This window comes from Polyergus mexicanus, unplaced genomic scaffold (genome assembly GCF_030449975.1).
Source record: "Polyergus mexicanus isolate NDT 795.1 unplaced genomic scaffold, iyPolMexi1.0 SCAF_10, whole genome shotgun sequence".
NCBI lineage: Eukaryota > Metazoa > Arthropoda > Insecta > Hymenoptera > Formicidae > Polyergus > Polyergus mexicanus.
Genome location: NW_027223330.1, coordinates 10,364,295 through 10,389,121, shown reverse-complemented (window position 1 = coordinate 10,389,121; position 24,827 = coordinate 10,364,295). Strand labels below are relative to the sequence as shown.

General features: G+C 36.8%; 1 protein-coding gene across 2 annotated transcripts in view; it reads left to right on the top strand.

Annotated features, from left to right (window-relative positions):
• Window positions 1–24,827, top strand: part of Carpa (Carbonic anhydrase-related protein A) — a 127,570-nt gene that overhangs the window by 68,131 nt on the left and 34,612 nt on the right. For both annotated transcript variants that reach the window (XM_070303184.1, XM_070303182.1), the window contains exons 3-4: window positions 16,022–16,158; window positions 24,103–24,294. In XM_070303184.1, coding sequence (XP_070159285.1) covers window positions 16,022–16,158; window positions 24,103–24,294 — 329 coding nt within the window. The remainder of the gene's footprint in view (window positions 1–16,021; window positions 16,159–24,102; window positions 24,295–24,827) is intronic.

The window sequence follows — 24,827 nt, the reverse complement described above, 5'->3', positions numbered from 1 at the left end:
CTGATTGCAAAGTTTGCTCCTTCCTTCTCCGCTACCGTTTATACAGTAGCACGGATATTCAAATGAAGCCTCCAGCTCTTTCTCTCTCTCTCTCTCTCTCTCTCTATCGCGCTTTTCAAGGAGTTACTTGCAATATCACTGATACGAGCAATAAAATTATGACCCCAGGGCGAAAGAGCGTTCGCGCGCGCTCGAGAGTCTACTTTTTTTCCGCCGATGAGATTGCCGTCTCTAACCAAATGTGTTTTCTTTTTCTTTTTTTTTTCTTTGCCGCGGGCTTTTTGTAATCGCGCGCATAAATCCACGCGTACGTACGCGATCGTAAATTGTAAGCCGTGCGATAGGAAATTAGTAGTCGATATATCGACAAGCGATAAATAAATATGTCCTACTGGCATAGATGCAAAACTAATAAATCCGCCGTGTCTTCAAGTTAACCGGTGAAATTTCAATCGATTGCGAGCCTCGTAATGAAGTCGTCTCGCCGCCGTCCTCGGCGTCGGATGAAGATGCGAGACAAGACAGCTGCAGTTATTCACATCGGCGTAAAAGCTTCAATTAAACTTATACGAAAAGTATCTATATGGGACGCCCGCGTTCTCGTATACCTGTAAATGCGAATTAGCCGACTAATCTCAGACGGAGAAACGGAAACTTGGAAATCGATCGATCGCGCGCGAACACCAATCCAAGTTCACCTACAGAGTCAATTGCGAGAAAGATATCTCTTCTTCAGAGAATAATAGCATTGCATTATAGAGATCACGAGAGAAAATAATTTATATATTTGAAAATACTATTTATAAAAATGACATATGTTCCAATATTCTCTTAATTTTAAGAGAATTGATATTTTATTTTATTTTATTTTTTTTTTTTTGTTGAAAAAGAGGAATGATAATCGCGTGAATTTACAAATTAATGTATAAAATTACTCGTAAATTTATCATTAATCGTATTCGAAACGGCCCACGGTGCCGTCGTATCATGTTACGCACTGTTTAGGATCGAACGCATTACCGGGCTACAGCCCGGCAATTGCCTTAAGTTAATTAACGAATTTACAACTATGCATGCCCGCGGCGCGAATGCGACTCCGGCGATATCGTTATCGCGCGTTGATGCTGCGCGTTAAGCAGAGAGCTCTGTTACTACGGTGTTAGAATCCGCTTATAAATTGGCGTCGCGAATTATACGCGCCGGATGCGCGAACGCTGCCATAATTGTTACGCGCGTACACGGAGAGCTTTAGCTGTACTGTACGTTCCTTCATTTTGTTTGAAAAGGATCCAACGCGCGCGAAAACCCGTGTAAAATGCGACGAAATTGTTTTACCTCACGCGACAAAAACTATACACGATCGTGTTTATTCGCCACTTTGCCGCGTTGATTAGCGTAAATATGGATGGGGTGGGAGGAGGGGTGAGGAGCGGGGAGGGGGGGGGGAGGCTGCAAATTTTCGCGCAAGCGAAATGACAAATTATTGAGACTGTAAACGTCATTATATTTGTACCATGGCGAAAATGGCAATTTACTCTGTTTTACCGCGGATCGGAAAACTGCGGACGTATCGAGGTTGATTTGGAAACTCGATATGTAAATTACAATTTATATTGGCCGCGGGTATGATTCTATTGCGCGTAGTAGGTCCTTTCCGGATATAATTATTTGTATGAAGAGAGAGAGAGAGAGAGAGAGAGAGAGAGAGAGAGAGAGAGAGAACGATAATTTCCTCTTTTCATCACTCAAAAAGAGATGAAAAGAGATTTTACAAATTAAAAATGTCTTTATATAAATATTTATTATATATACATTACAAATGTATTAAATACATAACATTTTATAAAATTGCGAAATTTTTTCGTTTATAAAAATTGTAATATCGGATCGCATATTAGCCGTCGCGTATTCCATCGCGGCGCATTCTCGTTAAGATTTTGAAGCTAACTCGATTTTTTTTTTTTTTTTTTTTTCCGAGGGATTACACGTGATGGTGGATTGGCGCGGCTGCAAAAGCTGATGAAATTTTCAAGCATTCCGAACACCTGATCTGCCATAGTAGTTCGGTACACCGATGAGGGGAAACTCTCGTTCGTATTTTAGCTCGATGCATTTTGGATAAACTCGTAGTCTCCCTGGACTACAAGTGGTCCATTAGCTTAAGTGAAATATAAATGAGTATTGACTTTAAAAATAAAGGGGAAGACAATTATAATCGTAAGTTCATTAGAAGATCTCGTGTTTACGGCGGTATACATTTATCGCGACATCAATCTCTCAATTCACAAGATAAATTAGGATGTAAAGATACATTGACAATAAGAGAGGGACTTAGAAATTTTTATTATCTATCCGTACTTTCGCGGATTAAAAATTCATCGAGACTCTTTAACTTTAAATCATCGACCCTGCGCACGATAGATTATTTACACTCATAATGATCGTTCGAGTAAATTATTCTTTTCTGAGATAATATAGCGTGTCCTAAAAAATAGCAACGTGCCGAATCACATCTACAGATCGACGTGGACGTCAATGGCCATGGTAGCTTTTTAAAATCAATAACGTGGCTTTTTAATATCTCATCGCGCGTGACAAAATATTTCGCGCGGATATTTCAAATACTTTAATCGCGCCGGGATTTACGCGCCGTAAATCTCGCGAACGGTGTAAAATTTAATTCATTTGCCCCGTGCCCAGTGCATTTTTCACTCTCCAGACTAAACTCGTTCTCCCGGGCCGGTCGTTAAAACCGGTTGCCATTACGACGAAACGCCAAATATCGGATGTGTACGCGTACGCGAGATAATACGCCGATGCTATATTGAAATTAAATGTAATTGTGTAACGTATGTACAGGCACGTGTAACTCGTACGAGCGGCATACGCGCGACTACGTCGTTTCCGCTGGACGTGACGTTAAAACAGCATTACATTATTACGACGTGCAGCATTATATCCGCTTCGCGTTATCCCCTTCCCCCAAATCCTTCTGAGCCCTTTTAATGAGCAAAGTTCAGAATGCGAAAGAAAAAAATGTGACACGTGGAAACTAAGGTTCGCGGCGGCGCGTTATGCATCAGCAATTAACTTTCCTGATTTTCTTCTTGCGCGGACTCTATCCTCAGAGTGCACTTAGCGGATGCAGCGAAAGCGGATCGTCAACCTGGTAGCTTCAGTTTACTGGAATTCTGATGCAGCTTCAGCATACACTGACACACTCCACTGACGCTCCAGGCGTTTGTATATTGTCGCGCGTGTGTCGTTTATTATCTGAGCGAAACTATGAAAGCAGTCGGCGCGTTTAACGTTGATTTCGTACAAGTTATACTGCTTGTAAAAACGCGATATTTGGTTCTAATGGATCTGCCATCGGTGTCACTTCAATATATTACATCTTTTATTTTGCGAAACGATTTTTTTTTACGATTAATTCTCAAAAACTAAACTATACTTGAAATTAAGTAAAAAGATATTTTATTGTGAATTATATGTAACATTTTCTCGAAAAATTAATCTTTAAACGTATTTTATTTCCTGAATTGTTCGTGTCTCGACATCTTTTTTTTTATTAAAAAAAGAATCTGTATACTGATCTCTCTTTATATCAACGCTAGCGGATGGAGAGAAAGAAGGGTGGGGGATCTGTTATTCTGAACTGAAATACGCCGATCTCTTTCTGACACCGACAAATCTTGGAAACCAAAATAGAAAATAAATTTTTCGGGATAAATAATTAAGTTTCTTCTTTACGAGTGAAGAAGAATTATAAATATTAATTTCACTTGAAGATCCACATTTTGTATATAGTAAAGGATTTTTAGATTTTCTACAAGCAAATTTCTACTTGCAATAAGAAGGATAGGAAACCGATAGGATTTGAAAGACTCATACGTATCATTAGAGAGTTTGTCGGTTGACATGGATTAATGCATTGGGGAGAAGCACCGAGATATTTTCAGAGCGAAAAGAGCAGCAAACCCAGACCCAGAGCAAAAGGTAACAAAAGTGAAAAGCTTTAACAGTCCGTTGACGTGTCCCGACGTCGTTAACTTCGCGGTCGTGATATCTCCCCGTGTTGTCCGTCACTTTTCAACGTCGGTGGGTTTCCCCATCGACCCATCGCGACTTCGCGCACTTTAGCGCGCATCCTCTATCGGCTATAAATTTAGCCGCGGCACGCCAATCCTTATATCACAACGGATAGGAAAAACCGTCGGCTTCTCTTTTCCCGGCTCTGAAAAAATATTTGTTCTTTCCGATCGCGAGAACGCATTGCGGCCTCTATCTCTCTCATCGGTTATCGACGAGTCTCGATTTCAAATGGTGGTAGACTTAAAATTCTCCTATACCTTCTCTTGGCGAATAAAAAGTAAAAGTTTCTCTTAAGAAAAATTTAAATATTTCCTTTTCTAACGTTTTGAATTCTTTTTTATAATTAATTCTTAGAAACTAAACTATACTTGAAATTAAATAAGAAAGTACCGTTAATATTTTCTCTACACATTTTTTTTTTATTAAAAACAAAATTTATATTTTGAATCGATTAAAGGATTTGTATAGTGTTCTTTCTGTATCGTGTGAACAGAGAGAGAGGGAGAAAAAGAGAAAAGGAGATTTGTTATTTTGAATTGTCGGTAGAGGGACGGCTTAGGACGAAAGGGCGGTTTAGGGACGACGGAACAGTAGGACGCGAAGTCCAATTAAGATGTTTTTCAACGGTGAGGGGCTTTTAGTCCGCAGATATCGGCGTATCTAGGCGCCTCGTCGCCTCGGCCTACTGCAAGAGGAGAACTGAATTCATATGCATACATGAATACATTTCGCTGTTCCCCAATCAACCTATTCGTGCTCGCCCCGCCGGCGGCAAAACTATTGTCCGCGGATTGCCGTACATCGTAGGCAGATATTTTTTCAAGGGACACACGGGGAATATCCACATGCTAATGAACGGCCATCCCGTTTCTCCATTTTGCACCTCCTCTCGGATTATAATCCTCGTTAGAATCTAGAAGGGATGAACACGCGACGCGCTCCTAATTATGGATATCATAATTTACTTGATTGGAATTACAGGACACATGGTAGCTTTTGAATAGTCGCCAACTATTTTAAACCGGACAACTGGAGAATCCAATGGAAAATCCTAATGATTAATCTAACATTTCTTTATCGAAAAACATCTTGATTGCCTGAATATTTATTTTAATTACAAAATATTCAATTTATTAGCTCTTTCAATAAACAATTTATATAAAAGATAGTTTATATAAAATATTTGATTGGATAATCCGAGTATATATTCGCAATTAAGCGAAAAGCGAATCGGTTTCATTTTTATTAAATTATATTTAATTGTTTATAACCCAATTTTTCTCAATAAACATTTTATTGATAGTACGCGATCGATTTTATATTCAGTAGAATATGCAATTGTTAAGGGAAAAAAAGAAAGACACTAATGACACTTTGATACATAATTACGTTATGTATTTTTTTCACGCCTTTCTCTCCGTCACGAAATATTCCGTCTTTGATGATATCGTTACAGAGTTCGATTCGATTTGTAAGAGAGGCGATGTCGCGGCGACATTGATTAATTATACAACGGCAATTAATTTGGAAGTGATGCGACAGCTTTAACGACGTCGAAGCTAAAGCGAAGATACCCGAGGTGATGTAATTTTCGGACAATAAGTAGTGAATTCTTAATATTTGATCCTTACGGTCCCTCTTTCATTAATCACGATGGATATAAATATCTTTTTAAAAGGTGTCGTTATTAATGACACGCTCCGCTTTTAAAAAGTGTCTTCAATTCTAAAGCTGAACAAGTTATATTAAGCAGCATCTATCTCGTATGAGAATGTCGAACAAAAATATCGCGTTGATTCAAAAATATTTTGCGTTTAAAAAATAATGCTTTAATCGAGGATTCCACGGTCGATGCTATATTTGACTTTTTAAAGAAAAATGTTAACGATCGTGATTTATATTTTTATCTGAAACGTATCTAGAGACTAGTTTGTTCAAACGATTGACCGGTCGGCCGGTGCGAATACCCTCTTATCGTTGGTGAGAAAAAATCGCGGGAAGTAGATCGAAGGTTGCGTCCAGCAGGAAGAATAGGGGACTAATTCTTTCCGGCTTTTGTACAAACTTCTGATACGTCGAAGATGCGAATAAATCTCGTCGGAGTATATCGTTGTAAGAAGGAACTTTTTATCGATAAAATCATATTTCAAAATATATTCTTCTTTCTTGAATTTTACACGTGTGCGTGTGTGTGTGTGTGTGTGAGTGCGCGCGTTTCAAGTTTCAACTTTTCGAAACTAGATTTGTAACTAAAAAAAGTATAAAAGAAAGTTTGTAAAAAATAAATTACAACTTGCTGTTTTTCTTTATCAAATTATTCCGTATGCAGTAATAATTAAGATAATTTTTCCAGCGCACACTTGTAGCCTAATTAATTTCATCCTATCTAATGTATATTAATCTCTCTTTTTTCTCAGGTTGATTAGATTATTTGATCTTTTTGAAAACTTTTCAAGAAACTTTTCACATCCCTCCGTTTGAGCCGAATGCATACACACTTTGATCTTATTACTAAGAATTCTTATCATTTCTCTTTTGAGGGAAGCCACGTTACGACATAAACGACTTTACGATCTGATAGAAAAGCTGGCTATAAAGAAAATAAAATCAAGCGTTCTTGAAGAAGTTCCTCAACTTATAGAGGACCTCCGGCGTCATTATATTCCTTATATCGACGACCTTTGCCGCATTCGTGGCAAAACTCGACGGCGCCCGATGGTCGGTCGCGACACTTTTCATGTTCTCGCAGGAGTCAATAAATCTTCCGTTCGTTTGGTGGGAACGAGAGAGAGAGAGAGAGAGCTTCCCGAAGAGAATCGAGAACTCACCAGCAGCTTCCGGCCAAACCTTTGCAATATATTTTTTACAGCACGCTCTGGAAGAATTTTCCACTGTTTTCACCGTTGTTGAGCTCTTTTTCACTTTGCCGCGGTAGCGTAAGCTATCGACGAATCAGATTGAAAACCCGTGTTACGCCCGCGACTTAACGGAATTCTTACGTAAACTTCTCGCGAAAAGTCAGTCGCTTGGATCGTTTATTTCGTTGAGTTTACTACGGTTTTTTAGTAGATCGCCAAATCGTGTCCGTAGAAACCGCGACATTCTTCAACGCAATGATGATTGAAACATTGCAAGAAACTTTTATTCTACGCTATATGATCAAATGTGATGTTTATAATGTTAAAACATATAAATATACGAAAAGAATTTTAAATAAGATATGTAATAATATTTAATTTTTTTCTCGTTCTTATTACAAGGCGTTAAATTTGACAAAGAATCTTAGTTAAACGTTGAATAACTATTTTTAAAGATGATGATCTCTTTTTTTTAACGTTTCCTAAAATTTTGAATTAATCTATCTTAAATTTTTAATTATCCCTATCTTGATGAATTAATAAAAAAGGAGCGAGGACAACTTGTTAAATTGCTTCTTCTTCCTTTTTCTCTTATTGCATTTTCAATTCAGTAAATTAAACTTTTATATTTTAAATACAATTGAAAATATTTCTATTATATTTTATATTTATTGTTAAGAGCTTTTTTTTATATACACTCGCATATAGAGATTTTGCAAACATATACTAATTCTATAATTAACTTTTAAATTTATTTTCAGAAAATTATTTTAATATAAAAAACAAAAGGTTATATTCTTTTTATGTATTTATATACCTTTATACATTGATCGGCATTCAAACTACACGCTTCGATGAAAGTACGAACGCTCATCTCGGATTTATTAGAATAGTCCGCTGTATATTCAGTAGTAGCAACCGGGGGTCTTTGCTGACGCGTAAATATATATGCTAATGAATATCATGCAAATAACAGCATTTTCTACTTTCCCTCAACTTTTCTCTCTCCGGGACGCGCCATTAACACAGTTTTTACAAGCATTTGGCTTTCAGATCTTATACGCCGTATCTACCGCTGTAACGTCCTCGTTGTATTAAGCGAGACACTGGCTGGTGAGTTTGTGCATCATGATTTTTCGCGAAATTTAAATGTCGCAACGAAACACACGTCTCTTTCCCGCCTCGTTTGCGTTTCCGTCCACGCGAGTTTTACAATGTTCCGAGTCGGCTGTTAAAAAAAAAAAAAAAAAAAAAAAAATTGCTTTACACAATTTTCCATAATACAATTCTCGCAAAACAGACAATTTTATTTTGAAGCGAGTTAATATCCTGCGCTGTAATTGCATAATGTGCATTAAATAAATATATTATTTATCTCATTCTGGGGTATTTTTATGACGAAGTTCGTGTGTCATATTACATAAATTTTTCAAAACTGAAAGAAACGAGTAAATCCAAAAATTCCTTTTGCGCGTGCGTCTTCATTTATTTATTCTTTTTTAATCTATTATAAAAAACATATTTAATTAAAACTTATTTGTGTAATATCAAATTTTTAAATTTTTCACAGAATGTAAGTTTCTCATAAAAGTAAAATATAACAAAATTGATTTTTTTTTTGTATCGCATCTTTAAAATATATAAAATAAAAATATGCGAAAGTTTTAAATAATCAGTTGGTAGTCGGTTCGCATTTTAAATAATTGGATCACAGCATAGAATTATCACACCATTATTAGTTTTTCGTTTATTCTTGTCGCGGATTTATTATCGAAACCTACAAAACTTTCTATTTTAATCTTCGTTAATACAAAGAACCCTATCACGATTATTCGATTTTCTCGCGTCTGCGGAAATCATTAAAACGCGGTTTAAAGCCGAGCCGATCCTGGCATTTTTCAAACACTCCAGCCGTCGATTAATTGTTTTTATCGAGGCGACCCACTCTGTAGGAGCTAATCCATCCTTGATTAATCTCGCTGCCGTTTCCGAGCGGCGTGTTGCTTCTTATCGGCGGAAATCTAACGGCAAGGGAAGAAATTCGACTTGACTTGGCTGAACGAGAAGAAGAAGAAGAAGAAGAAGAAGAAGAAGAAGAAGAAGAAGAAGAAGATTGAGCCAAGATGGAGCGACGAGCGAGAGAGAGGATAAAAAATTGCCAGCAATTATTGCTAGCGTCCGTTAGCTTATGATTAGATTGGTTAACGAGGATAGAGACGAGGCAGGCCCGAATACTCTTATTTTTTTCTCAAGCAAGACCACTCCCTCTCTCTTAGGAATAATTAATATAGATATTTAAGGGCTACAGCCGCACGATGACGCCGTAGAGGAAGGGGAAAAGAAATTTTGCGTTGGAGCGGGTTGAAAAACGGCTCAAGTGAGGATCCGCCAGGACGGTATACGGATTGCCGGTGCTCCGAGGGAGAATGAGAACGAGGGGACAAGAAAGAGAGAAGGGAGAGGACCAGGCTACGTTGGCTTCCACACTTAATCACTTTTGCTAATTGCAGAATGATTGCTCCGCGCTTGAAGTTTCAATAATAGGGTTGTTACACCTTCCCCGTCAGGACCGCCTTCGTAGCCTCGGTTATATACCAGGGGCCAGGAGTGTCTGTGTCTGTTCATATCCCTTCCCCTCCCCTCCTGCCCTTCCGTTCATCTTCTCCTCGCCACTTGGGCTTCCGCCATGCCGTCGTCGAGCTCACCTCCTCAGGTTCCACGTGATAAATGCTATAATAGCCTACCTGCCCTCGGGTGATAAGAAAGTAATCATTCCATCTGCCCATCGTTATTTCATTATTCTCTCTTCCCCCCCCCGCCCCCTCTCTTTCGGGTCTCTCCTAAGCTTGTTCCGGGAACAGGCCACCCCTTATTCGTTGCTTCGGTATCAGCAGCGAACCGCTTCTTAATGACGGCCGAGGAGGTAATTATGCAATTATACGCGGAGGTAAAACTCGCAAACGGGAATACAAAGCTGTGATATTCGCAAATTTAAACGTATTTCCGGCATGGGGATGAAAATTCATTAAAGCGCACGCGCCGTAGTATTATTTCACTGTATTATCGAATTATCGCGGGATATTAAGAATACTAGGGGTTTAAAAGTTTGAATAAAATCACGCAGTAAAATTTTGTAATATAATATGTATGTTAGCGGTTATGGAAATTCTCTCTGCGAATTATCGATGAACAATTACCTACATGTTATCCTACATCTTGCAGTTTTGTAATTTGATTGAATTTTGTTTAAGGAATTAAATACACATTACATTTCTTCCTATAATATATGTCGGTGTTTTTATGTAAAGGAGATTATATATTATGTATTATATATAAAACTATATATATATATTACTATTATTATGTGGACTATTATATATTACATTTATTCGCAACTGGATCGATACGAAACCGAATGACAGTAGCCTCTATTTAGTTAATGGGGAACTTGCATCCATCATCTGTCTCTCAAAGTTATAAGAACTTTGTAAATTACGTTAAAATTAATTAAAACGTATTCTTTTCTTGTCATTATGCATAAGTGAGATATTGAATAAATACAGCCCTCCTTCCCCCTTCTGGTAGAACAATACGATCGAATGTGTGTGATCGATACTAATTAAGTCCCGTGGCTTTAAATTGGTCTGTTCTCGGACCGATACAACGTAGCCTATGTTCGCGAAGAACAATGGGTTTAATTTAATAGAATACGGTCCGATGTGGTTTAGGTCCGATCGTCCGCTGGTGCGAATCGATTTAAACGCTGCTCGTGTAACTATAATCCAATAGTAGATTACACGTCCGTTACATACATACATACGATGCTTTTCCGCGAGCTAATAATTCCTTGTCACGCGTAATATATCGCACAAAGTGCAATAAAGCTAATATAATATATATCTCGGAGGCGGTATTTTGGCGAATAATTTATATTCTCGAAACACACAGTTTGCCTCTTACGAGGGCTTTTATTTCTACGGGGTGTAACAATTTTATCGCTATATTAAATACGTAGGCCAATCCCCCGCTAGAAAAAAAAAAGGAACGAGTCCGTTGATAAGTTTACGAGTTAATAAACTGAAAATGTTACGACGGCTGCGAATGTCGTAAATGAAACCGATTTGAAATATTTTTATTTCTCGTGGCATATATATATATATATATATATTTTACAAAGTACATATGATTATTTTATGTTCTTCGAGTACGTGCACACGCTATGTAAGTAGCCAACGTAAAAGGAATTGGATCGCAACGAAATATGTACTTTAGAACTCCCAGTCTATTCTAGCAGTACGGACAATTGATTTCAATAAATGAAAAAATTTAGCAAGATTAAAATATCTAATTTTTAAATAAAAAAAAAAACGCCAAAAAGAGAGAGACTAATTTCTTAAAAAAAAAAAAATTCTTAAAAATCATCAATTTTTTCATACCGCTAGAATAGACACTGGCCTCTTCAAATCTCGCAGTCGCGTGCGTGCTCGCGGGCATAATCGGCGACGGTTGTGCGTTTGAGAGAAACTTAATCGAATAAATTGCAGATCCATGTAACACTCCGAAATCGTAAATAGATAAGCGCAAAGAGGTAAATCTCGGCGTGGCTGCGTCGCGTATATATACGCGATAACGAAGAATAATGGCGAAGATTGCGATTGTGGATGAAATCGGGTGTACCGCAGCGCGCAAATGTTGCACGACGAATCGACCGGAATGAAAGTGGAAAGCGTTTACATACAGCCAAGCGTATATACATGCGCCGTATGCGTGCGTCGTTTAATAAACATTTGCGTGGCTAGCGCGGTGGCGTGCCATTTCCCTCGACATAAATTCCATCGCGGAAAAAGGCGAGAAAGCGCGGATAGAGACTACGCGCTATAGAATTACAGTAGCTAGTATTTTTCTCTCTCTCTCTGTCTTTTTCCCATTTTCTCGTGTTAAGAAATCAAGTGCGCGATTATTTTACGTGCGAGGCGAATTATAAAGAGCATACCGCGAAATGTGTAACAACTTGACTATGTATAGAAAATAAATCGGAGAATAATATCATTTCTCGTCATGTCAACCAGTTTTTCATGCCGTTGCAATCGATTGAGATCTATGAAGTCGAGAATTTTATATTCAAACCGCAAGTGGATTTACATACTTCTTTCTCTCTCTTACTCTATACATATATATATATACAGGGTGGGGAATTTATATTGAGAGACTTAAATATCTAAAAAATAAAGCAAGATAGAATGAAATGTTTCAGACAAAAGTTGTTCGGTTCTAAGCTGGCTGAAGGCGCTTCGAAGATTTCAATGTCAATCTTATTTTTTTAAATAGAAACACCCCAATTTTTTTTACACAAATCGATTCCTTGCAGTATTCTGCATAAAAAGTTATAGGGGTATGATGGCCGAAAGTTTAATAGTTTTTACGAGTTATTTTATACTTTATTTTATTACTTTAATTCGACATAATTTTACATAAAGTATGAAATATGTCATAAAATTATTTATTTTGCAATCATGTTACCTCAATATTTTAAGCTCGAAAAATGAGAAACATCAATCGGTGTAAAGAAAATAAAACAAGATTGACATTGAAATCTCCGAAGCGCCTCCACCCAAAGTCAAACTAATGGCACCATCTTACGACCCCCTTAGAACCGAACAACTTTTGTCTGAAATATTTCTTTCTTTCTCTATCTTGCTTTATTTTTTAGATATTAGATTTTAGATATTTAGGTGTCTCAATATAAATGCCCCATCCTGTATATATATATATGCATTATAATAGTCGTTTATATCACGCGTTTTATATCTCGAAATAAAACGATCGGGGGAGATCGACTTAGTATAAATAAACGTCGCTTTTTACAACCCTTTAATTAATAAGTTCCGTTCCGATGAAACGAATCACGCATGTCGTGTGCGGACCGCTCGCGTGAAAAAAAAATTGTGGCGCGAAAATGCTAATTACATTGGGACTAATTGCGCCGCCGTTACAACACTAAAGTGTCGTCGTATCCGTATGTTATCATCGCACACGCGTGCGACGTGCGTACGTGCGTGTGCTCATAGGGTTGCTTGCCCGCCGTTGAACCGTTACGCATGCGTTTATTGGGCTCGTAAGTTTTGATTACGTTTGCGCGCCGAGATGTCATTACGTGTCATCCCTCATACGTTCCTCCCCCTCCCCCTTCTTCCCATGATGGATTCGTTAACACGTGAGCTTGGCACGCATCGAGTTCGCACACCTGTTTCACCGCCCGTGTGGATGAGGTGATTCGAAATTTACGATCTTGTACAACTTTATGACTCTCACCTTTAATATAGGAATATATCTATATCTATCGAAAGCGAGAGAAGAGGCATATCAGGATGATGTAATATTACATGACAAAAAGTTAATAATTTTACTATTGTATGAATAATAAAATGTCCGTGTTGCTTTCCTTTTATATATGAATTTAAAAATTCTTTTTAGATTTAATTGTTACAATATTATTAAAGAGATTTTTAATTATATTAATATAAAGGAATATTATATAGTGTTGCATTTATTTTAGTGTCACAATTATCTAGATTGATTGTAACTTGAATCGTAGAAATGATATTTGTGACAGCTTTGTAAATGAATTAATTAAGGTGCAAAATTAGATGCAAGTCTGTATTTTTTGAAACACTCTGTGTACAAGTAATATGTCTCGGGTAGTATCAGTGTGTGCATCTCTCGCGTGTCGTTACCAGATTCTGGGATCGACACGTCTAATAATTCATTGTCCACTCTTGTGTTGCGGGTCAGTTGCTGTCTCGCGAGAGTCGTCGACAAGTGGTCTTACGGAAAAAAGAAATATATATATAAGAAGCGTGAGAAGCTTTTCGCTCAAGGCGAGAATATTTCAGGAAAGTCTGTTTGTTATTCCCTGCGAGAGAGGGATGAGTAGATTAAAAGGATGACTTATAACTTTTGTTAGAGTTATGGCGAACGGGATGATAAATCGAACTTCGTTAAAGAAGAAGATACGCGATAACATAAGTACACAAGTAAATATGAGTGAAAGTAAAACTTTGAGACGTCAATTTTTCCATTTAATTATATTTAATACTCGAGAATTTTTTTTCCAGTAGACTTTAAATTTTATCTAAATACTTCCGCAGGAAGTGTAATTCCTGTTTGTGCTGTGTTTCGCGAGAGAACGTGAGATTCCGCGACCAAGGATTCGTTAAGCCGGGCTTTTTCAGGGGATATCGATTCTTACGGACGACGTGAAGAAAGTTAAATTTCTCAGAGGAGTGCCGGGAAACGCGAACGGGTCGGTTGCTCCCTAAGACGAAAGTATTGGAGGGGAGGTCCCTGGCGTACGAACCGGGCAAAACGAGTTCAAAATCCCTTTTGCCGAGCGAAACTTGACGCGGACTGGACAAGGGACGGGCCGGCGCGACCAGCTGGAAAAGTTGAAATTATAAAAATTTCAGATTTCTGAGCGGTTGACACGTGACACGACGACTCGTACTCAAATAGAGAAAATAAGGATCCTATCTCTTGGGGCTTTACGACCGAGTTTCTTTCGGATGCTCGGCGATACGATGCAAGTTCAAAATTTCTAGATGATATTTCTGGATGAAACTCACCCAACACGTTATATAATAATTATCATTGATGTGTATTTTAAAACTTTTTTTTCTGCTTCTTGAATCAAAATACTTGTTTTCGGTCAATTTTAGTGCCCTGAATATCTGCTTTCAAATTTTTGTATCATCGAGTTCTTTTGCAATTTCTAAAAGAAAAATTTAAAAAATTGGAAAAATCCCACAGAAGACGTAAAAGTTTTTTTAATTACATCTTTTAAAGTGATAAATTAAACGTTAAAAGTAAAAAAAAAAAAATCCCATATATACAAGGCGTTAAAAAAAAAAATTAATATTTATATGGTAGATAGGACACACTGAGTAAAAAAATCTTAGTGAATATAGGTCTAAAGCTTAACCGTTTCTGAGATATAAACATTTTTATATATTAGTATTACGATTGACTTACTGGCTTCGCATGCAATGTTTATAAATCGCGTTCTGCATGTCCTCATTCAATTTCTGTACATACTTTGTAACAAAAGATTTCACCGGCAATCAGTCAGTTGTCATCAACCGGCGATTGCGGATCCTTGCGATTTGGTGATTACACAGTTACAAAGTATCTTGCTGAAAATGTCAGCGTATTACTCTAATAAAGAAATGGCAGATATCCAGCGTGCTTGTCAAATAATTTGACAGACACCTGGAATTTTCGAGAGAGTTTGCGATTCCGTAAGAAGAAAATACCAAGCGTGTATGGAAATGGAAGAAGGACATGTGGAACACCTTCTGTAAATATCGAGATAAAGATTTAGACAGATTATCTTCTTCTTACGTCGCATGAGACACGTAGAAGGACCGGTGGTAGGTCAATCATGATGCTAACATACAAAAATGTTTATATCTCAGAAACGGTTGAGCTTTCGACCTATATTTACTAAAGTTTTTTTACTCAATATAGTGTGTCCTATCTATCATATAAATAATAAATAGTTTTTTTTAACGCCCTGTATATAAACCTTAATAATTAATTTAAAAAATTTTCTTTAATCCATAGGGGTCCTGAAGTGAATGTATATAGTCTATTAGACGTCACTCGAAATCTTGCGCTGTTTTGACGTTTAAATTATTAGCCATGATTGCTTAATGTAATAACAATTAAATTGTGTAATGATATCCTAGTTAACGATTTTAATAAACGGACATTTACAGAAATTTCGAAAAATCCTATGTTTCTCAAAAATTGGACCTGATCAAACAAAACTGAATATGATTTTTGCGATTATCTAAGATGGAAAATTAGAAAATATAAATAATTTTTCTGGAGCAAAATGACATTCCAGTGTTATCGTTGTCTAATTGTGATCTTTTTCTCTAGCAGTATTAAAAAAATTTTTGTGGATATAATGCAATACAGACTCCCGTTTATTGTCATACTTTTTTTAATCGTTAAGAAAAAGAGCGAATCTTCTCTTACTTTTACTAACATATTATATTATATTACAGGACCTTCGTTTTGGGGCCTGATAAATCCGCAGTGGTCTCTCTGCAGCAAAGGAAGGCGGCAGAGTCCTATCAACATCGAGCCGGACAAGTTACTCTTCGATCGTCACTTGAGACCAGTGCACGTCGATAAACACAGGGTAATCTATCCATCCTTTCAGTTCACTAAATAATGCCGTAATTCGCGGATATTTCTCACCTCTGGGACGCACATGTGTTCGATGAAATCAGAATCTCTTGTGCGAAGAGAATCGATATAAAATTTTATTTTAGAGAAGTTTATTAAACTCTTCCCTCTAAAAGATCTCAGAGCATTTATCGAATTAATGAATTACAAAAATATTAATTATGCAGAGTGTCTCACACTGTGCATCGTGTTATGTATTTATGATGTTTTAATTTTGCAGAATGTCGCAACACGTCGCATTAAATCTTAATGATAAACATATATAAATATCTCAAAATTAAATCTAATAAATATCTTACGTTATTAAACAGCAATTTTTCAATCTCCAATTAAGATTTAACGCGACCGAACATCGGGCGTCCTGTATATCATCGTACGCTCGAGTATGATCTTGGGAAAAGGATACGGGCAAATTAATTTCAAAGTTCGGTCTCGTCTCGTGTGCACGTCCACTTCAAATGAAGACGAAAGAGTCATCGGACGGACGCTCGTTAGTCAAGCGGAACACATACTGGGTGTCTCTCGGTGGGATGATTAAATTGCTCTGGTTTTTGCTTCTGGTGGACGGCTAATGAGAGGGATCTCATTGATATTAACGATTTCAAAACGGGGCAACTCATTGCGAGCGTATAATGCATTGTTTGCTCTGAATACGTTCGATTGTTGACCATTACATGTAATTATGCGCATCACAGTCGATTTGCTTCTATCGCACGATAGGAATAAAGAGTTCCGTGTTTTATGTAATTAAAACAGATCGGAATAAAATTATATATTGCAATGATAATTTTAGTTATTTAAAAGCCGGATTTTGCGCGTGCACATTATTCCGAGTAACATAAATAAAATACAAATGGTATTGAAGATAAAAAAATTAATGCAATAGATGTTAATGAAATCCTATAATTACACGACGTAACTCCGATCAACATAACTGAATAAATATATGATTTTGTTTAACATTACACATCCAACGATAATATTTATTTACTCAATTTTATAGCTTTTATTGTAATACGTTCGGCGGAATTTTATATTTTTTTATTTAAGCGAATGAAAAAAATGTATCACTTTATACGATACATATTTCTGTAACTTTAAAGAGGAATATACTAAATTGCGTTTTCTACTTCTTTATAAAAAAATAGCAATATAATTGATTCAAAATCGGAGCACTATAAACTCGATTTTACATCAGATGATTAAGAGCGGCATTTCATTAACACTGGGGAACTAAGTTAAAATTAGAACGCCGGAAATGATTCATTTTGCACAAGACATCTTTCGAAAAGCAAGGATAAAATCAGGTTAGCAAAGATATTCCCAGAGCTGTCGCGTGATAGTAATGGATTTGGGATTCACCAGTGAAAATCGCTTTTCCGCTATTCATTTTTCATTGGTTAAGCTCGTTTATTTAATAATAAAACCATTAATTATGAAGCCATCTATTTAACGCTGATTTCCGTTTCGTTCAGTGAGGATGCTTCGGAGAACATCGGGAAAAGCTAATTTTCCATTGAGAAAACATTTATTCATCCTACTATCTATTCGTTCAAAGCTGTTTGATTTTTGGTTACAACCTTTAATAATTTTCTTACGAGATAGAAAGAGAGAGATATCTAAATCTATAAATATATATATCTAAAAATAAAAAAAATATATATTGTATATATACAGGGTGGGGCATTTATATTGAGACATCTAAATATCTAAAAAATAAAGCAAGATAGAAAGAATTGTTTCGGAGAAAAGTTATTTGGTTCTAAGGGGGTCATAAGATGGTGCCATTAGTTTGACCTTGGGTGGAGGCGTTTCGGAGATTTCAATGTCAATCTTGTTTTTTTAAACGGAAACACCCCAATTTTTTTTACATAAATCGATTCCTTGTAATATTCTGCATAAAAAGTTATAGAAGTATGATGGCCAAAAGTTTAATAGTTTACGAGATATTTTATACTTTATTACTTTACTTCGACATAATTTTACATAAAGTATGAAATATCTCATAAAATTATTATTTATTTTGCAATAATGTTACCTTAATATTTCAAGCTCGAAAAATGAGAGACATCAATTGATGTAAAGAAAATAAAACAAGATTGACATTGAAATCTCCGAAGCGCCTCCATCCAAGAATCAGACTAATGGCATCATCTTACGACCCCCTTAAAAACGAACAACTTTTGCCTGAAACATTTCTTTCAATTTTGCTTTATTCTTTAGATATTTAGGTGTCTCGATATAAATGACCCATCCTGTATATATAATGGAATATTCCACAAAAATTCTTATTTCTATAAATTTTTTGTTAAGAGAAATATGATATTACATTTACCACAATATTTTCGTCATTTTATACTTTGGTCGATTTGCATGTACAAGTGATTCATGTATGCAGTATGAGCATATTGAAGAATATATTGAGAGGTCAAAAGCCGTTTACGAATGCATGAACGAAAAGTCTGTGTGTGAACTTTCGATATACATAGAAGAAGTATGAACTTTTTATGTAGAATGGAAGAACTTGCAATGCGCTGCTCGATTTATATTCTCTCCATTTATATTCTCATTGATACCTTTTTGCTTTCGGGACACAACTCTATAATTTGAACGAGAGAATGAAGAAGAGAGGACGGTGAAGGTATAGCGAAAGGATTTAATGGAAGAGAAAATTCTAACCACCATTTTACCTCATATTATTTCTTTAAAATATTACAATTTGTACAATTTGTGCAGCAAAAGTGAGAGAAACTCTTGATCATTTTTCAAATAACTTTGCATATAGCGATTTATTATAACTCATCTCGCAAAATCGTATTCAATATGTATTTTATCGATTATATAAATACGGAAAAATGCAGACATTTAAAAATAATCGCGGAAAGATTTTATACATAACTTCATGCGTTAATAAATTGACAAGTTTTGATAATCTTTCTGTTACAATATCCATATTAATATCGTCTTTGTTTATCATATATGCTCCATTCAATTTCGTCAATGTGTGTGTGTGTTTCACACCGAGATACTTCTATCATAGCACGTTATATCTACGGTCAGCTCATGTTCAATGCGTTCCCTCCATTTGCCACGAAACATGCACCCGCGCGCTGTCGCGTTCGCGGTCTCGGGATCGTTATTTCTGAGAAACGCGAACATGAAAAATGCTCGGGTACCGTGACAATGCCTCCTCACGGATACGGCATTTGATACGGGTCGGTCTCGCAGTACGGATACGTGTACGTTTGTCCCGTGTAGTTTCCCATGCGAGACGCTGACCGAAAACTCGGGCGAGCGACGATATTGCCCGCGAAGAGATACAATAAATACAGGACGCGCGATCGCGACAATAACTCTTTGTACCAGATGCAAGCGACCAGAACTGGCTGGCGACGAAGATATTATTGCGCTGTCCGTGTCTCTCTATACGTTGACTCCTTTTATCGGGTCTCGTAGTATTTTTCGTCGTGAAATACGTGCGTACCTTTTACAAGTTTTTAGTGTTTTTAAATAAAAGATAAATATAAAATAAACATAAATAGAAAAATTAATTTTAAATGTTGTAATAAAAAATGATAAATACGTAAAATGTTATCCGATACTGTAGAAATTTGTTGCAAAATTCGGAATAAGTGTTTTTCTATTTGCGAATTGATGAATGTAATGAGAAAAATTCTTTTTTTTTTCTGGCTTCGTTATCTGCGTTTCATTTATTTCGCGATTTGACTGGCATTTTGGCTTACTCGCTCGTATTATTCAATGCGGCCAGCTACTCTTGCCTATCCACGAATGTCGCTTCCTGTCTCTTTCGAAGAGAAAAAAGGAGGGAGAAAAATGCGCATTCATTGATTTCGCAAACGGACCACAAAGTGTCTTCCGCGGAAATGCACGTGAAAAGATTTAAACGCGCTTCCGAGGTATCGTCTGCCCTGTCCCTACCCTGTTCCTACCCTATAACGAAGTTCCGTTTCCATCGCTCTTTTCCCGTTCCCGCCTTAGAGTCAATCTTTCTTACTACTAACGGTAGCTGCGCCGATTCTCACGAGCTGCCGTCGTCGGATGCATTCTGCCGCGCTTTGAAACGAGCCACGAACGGGACTCTTCATTGTTTGCCTACCCTCCAGCAAGCGACTCCTCCTCGTTCTCTCTTTAGCGCTTCCCGCGCTAAAGAGAGTTCTTTCGAGTGTCCTCCTCTTGCCTTTTGCCGCGCTGTTAACCGCACTGACAACGGCGCGTCTTTATCCTCTTTCATTGAAACAAGTGCGGCGTGAAACAACGCCGAGAAATCACACGCGGGTGTTTCTCAAAATTTCAAAAATCTTATTTACAAGAGAGATAGAAAATTTTGTCAAAATAATTCTATAAAACAAAAGCGGGAAAATTTTTATATCAAAGAATTTTTTCTTTTTTTTTTTTTTTTAAATATATTTCTCACAAAAGCGAAACTCTCGAGCCAGGATTCTCGATGCGTGAGGAAGCGCAAGGGGACGAAACGGGGCTGGGGTTTGGTGCGACGGAAACCACACTGACGTCACACCTGGTCTCGCGCTATTTAAACGCGGTCTCGGGCCGTTTCATAGCCGACGCCAACCCCCATTGGTCCCGACCCAAGTGGTGCGAGATCTCGGGAGGGAGCCTCGTGAATTTATACGCCGTTTAACCCGGTTAAAACTTTGGCACTTAAATTAAACAATAGAACGAACCGCGCGCCCCGGCAACCCCTTGGAGTCGAACGTACGTCTTCGGCTCGGCGGAGCTTGTTCTAACCGTTTCATCTCCCTTTCCTTCCCGGGTCCATTCGTGTGGCCGGTTTGCTCGCGAAAACGCATTTATAGATCGTTTCACAGAGCGATAGCACTATCGTAGATACCATAATTTTGCTGTAGAAACTCGTAATTTTTGGAATGAAACTTAATTTTTCCAGTCTTTCTCTGGTCACTGTTTTAAAATTATAATAAAATCGATAATTTAAAGAAAAACAATTTTGAAGTTTTTAATTAAAGTGTTATCAATATCTTATTACAAAATTATAGATAGCTGATATTTTATGGAAAATATATAACACACATATGATATGTTATAATATAAAGAAGTATCTTATGAATATTTAAAAATTATTATATATATTAAAAGTGAATGTGTTTTAATAATTAATTCAACAATATGCAAACAAGTTTGACAGGAGGCTGTATAATATTTTTTTACGATTATCTTATAAACTTTGGGTGGAATAAGAATTACTTGAAAATTTTGTAAGTCCCTGTCGAACCATTCTGTACATTGGCGCGCTATTTTGCCGTCGTAATTTTATTGCAACAAGTGATCGAGTAGATTCCGGTGGAGAATAGCCTTTACGAGCTACTTCTATCTCTTGGTGCACACTAAAGCCACCGTTAACGACCCGTCGATATCGCACTATGTTTCTTCGCGCAAACAATTCCTTGTGAAACCGGCCAACTGTACACTCCAATCGTATGTGTATGTACAACCAGCTCGCCATAATCGAAGCTGTAACGAGCACGTTCTCTTACATTGCACCAAAATTGCCAATTCCCGGGCGTACCCTGGTGACCGCGTGCGCGCGCTCGCGTTTCGATAAACCTGATCGTAGAAACGTTGTAAGAAACTATCTCGGAGTACAAATCGACATAACCGCGTAATATAAACAAAATGGATTGTCGATTAATTTGTAAAAGGGATGCGCGAGCGAAAGGGAGTTTTACGAATTTCACAGAGAACGTGAGTCATTCGCGGGACGTAAAATTAAAATATCTAATTTTAAAATGACACTACTTTATTATTTTTCAATTTTTCTGTAAAATTAATATCAGTGTATCGGTAGTCTATAAATATTCTAAGACTAGTACGAGTTTATTCATTTGAAACAATTACACGGATAGCAACGTGTCATATCGTCGAACACCGTCCCCCCCCCCAAAAAAAAAACTAAATATCCAAAATATAAAAATACTCACGTATTGTTCAAACATAAATAAAGAAAAACGTAGGTAAAACATCAAAACGGATAAATTTTTAATATTCTTTGAAAAAATAATAAAAATTATCAATTTCTTATACTACTATAGTATAGACTGGACCATTAAGAAAATTTGACACCACGCGCTTCTTACATCTCGGTATCTTTTCCTCACTTCTCTCTTTCAATCCCAGTTATCTCGTGAATTCTGCAGTTCTCGCGGGAACAAAACGGCAGTCGACAGAATGTGCAATGACGATTGTTCGGATTAAGGCGGATGACTTTCCGGGCGAGAGGGAAAGCTCAGAACGGGGGCGCAAGGATGGAAGATGATCTAACCCCCGACGAAACTTTGAGTTTCGTCGAAAGAAGGCCTTTGTGAGCCTTCGTGATGATTCAAGATCGCACGAAACTATCGTGTTCCGCCGCGAATCCTCTCTTTCCCTCTTTCTCTCCCTTTCTCTTTTCTCGAGTCGCTTCCATTGATCCAAGTTCGAAGACGATGGTACGAGGCCGAGGAAAAAAGAAAGAACTTGGACAGGCAAAAAAGACGAAGGGGGAGGCGAACGAATTATTGCCGGGGGCAATCGAAGGGGTGGAAATCTATCGCGAAATAATGAGTTATGCGCCATTGACTCTCGCTCTTCTACCGCGGGGGAAAAGTCGTCTGCGCCGCCTGCTCGCGTGTTCATTTCTCTCTGTCATCGCGAGGAAGGAAGGCCGTTTGCCGATATCTTAATGAATTCAGGAGGAAACAACGACGAAGAAATTTTTTAAGTGAGATTAACGATCAGCATGAAATTGTTTAAATTTAATAATAATACCATTAAAAGCTATCATTAACACAATTTTTCTATATAAAAACAGTTTCGCTGCTCTAAACAATAGAGTCTTGAAAATATAACGTTATGAAAGATTAAAATCTCTTTTTATATTATAAGAAAGTTTGTCGTGTACGTCACAATATGAGCGTTCTTTTCTAATGCGTTTGTAAAGGATCATATTATTTCGAAGAGGCTAGTGAAGCGGAGATGATTCTACATTAATGTATTATAAAAAGATTGCGCGAAAGAATCTGCGAGAAAGAAAGGAGACAAGAAGGAAAGAAGAGGCCAATAATCTATTGCAAAATAATAAATTATCTCTCGACGATTTTTGCCGACGTGTCTTTCACGGCTGGCTTCTCCCCGAGGTTACCTCATTATTTCTAACTGATGATGTCATAATTCAGGTTCTCGGCGACGTACAAGAAAATGGACTTCTCCGCGGCCTCGTCTTGCACTTTGCCGAGCTCCCGTGCGACATGGCACCGTGTCTGGTTTTGCTATTCCATCCAATTAAATGCTTAATCAATTATCCTACGAACGACGAGTTGCCGCCCTTTCTTGTAGACATCTTTGCACAGCCGCGCTCTTATGCAGCTCATTACGATAAAGTGAAAGTTATCGTTCGCGAATCTCGTTTTAAAGTACATGGAATTACACATTAAAAATGGCCTGCCATTTATTACCATCTATTACCATTTTGCAAAAGTTTTATTTACATTAAAAAAAAAAAAAGATTTTATTTAAAGAATTTATTTGTTTCAATGTGTTATTATTCCGTTTATAATTACAGTTTTTATCACAAAAATCATTCGTTACTTTTCTAAAACATCGTTGATTTTTTTATAGTGTTTTTTTCTTAAAACGATAGAATATTTATCGTTAGACGTATTGATAATATTTAAAGATACTTTTAATATCAGGATATATATATATATATATATATATATATATATATATATATATATATATGTATATATATTGTGAATATTTTTTTATCTGCAGCTCATATGATTATATCGCAATTTAATTGTGAATTATAATTACTACATTATATATAATAATATTAACAAATTTTAATTTATTCCGTTTTCAGATTTCCGGACATTTACATAATACAGGACAGTTCCTGGTATTTAGAGCAGACAGAGAGGCGAAGGTACGAGTTAATATAACGGGTGGTCCGCTCGCCTATCATTATCAGTTCGAAGAGATATACATTCACTATGGATTGGATGATGGTCATGGTTCCGAGCATCGTATTAATAACTATGCTTTTCCCGCTGAGGTGAGTAGAACATATAATATAAAAGTGTTACAAGATCCCGCGACTTAATTAAACGTGAATTAGTAACAGTCAATTATATCGCGTATTCAATCAAATTTGTCGATTAAACCTGCGCGTCCAATCGAATCTGGAATCTCATAATTAATTACTACTAATTGATTTTAATAAAAGAAACCTTACTCAGTTATATGAATAAAGTTTCGTGAAATTTTAAAATTTTGTATAAGACACGAAATTAGATTCTGATTAATTCTGGTTATATTTTCTTTGCAAAATTGAATACATAAATTAATCCTTTCATACCTATAGATAACGAAGATAGAATTAATGAAGGTAATAGAAACCATTTTCGGATTACTAGTTAATCGATTAATAGATCTCTGTCGCGTTTATTTAAAAGTGCTTGCATTATTTAACCGATAGGTACCGTTCACGTTAGTGATCCATCTGGGAGATGAATTCGAGTATTAATTACAAATTTATGTTTTAATTCCCATATTGCTTATAATGAATTCTCTTTTTCTTTAGAGAGA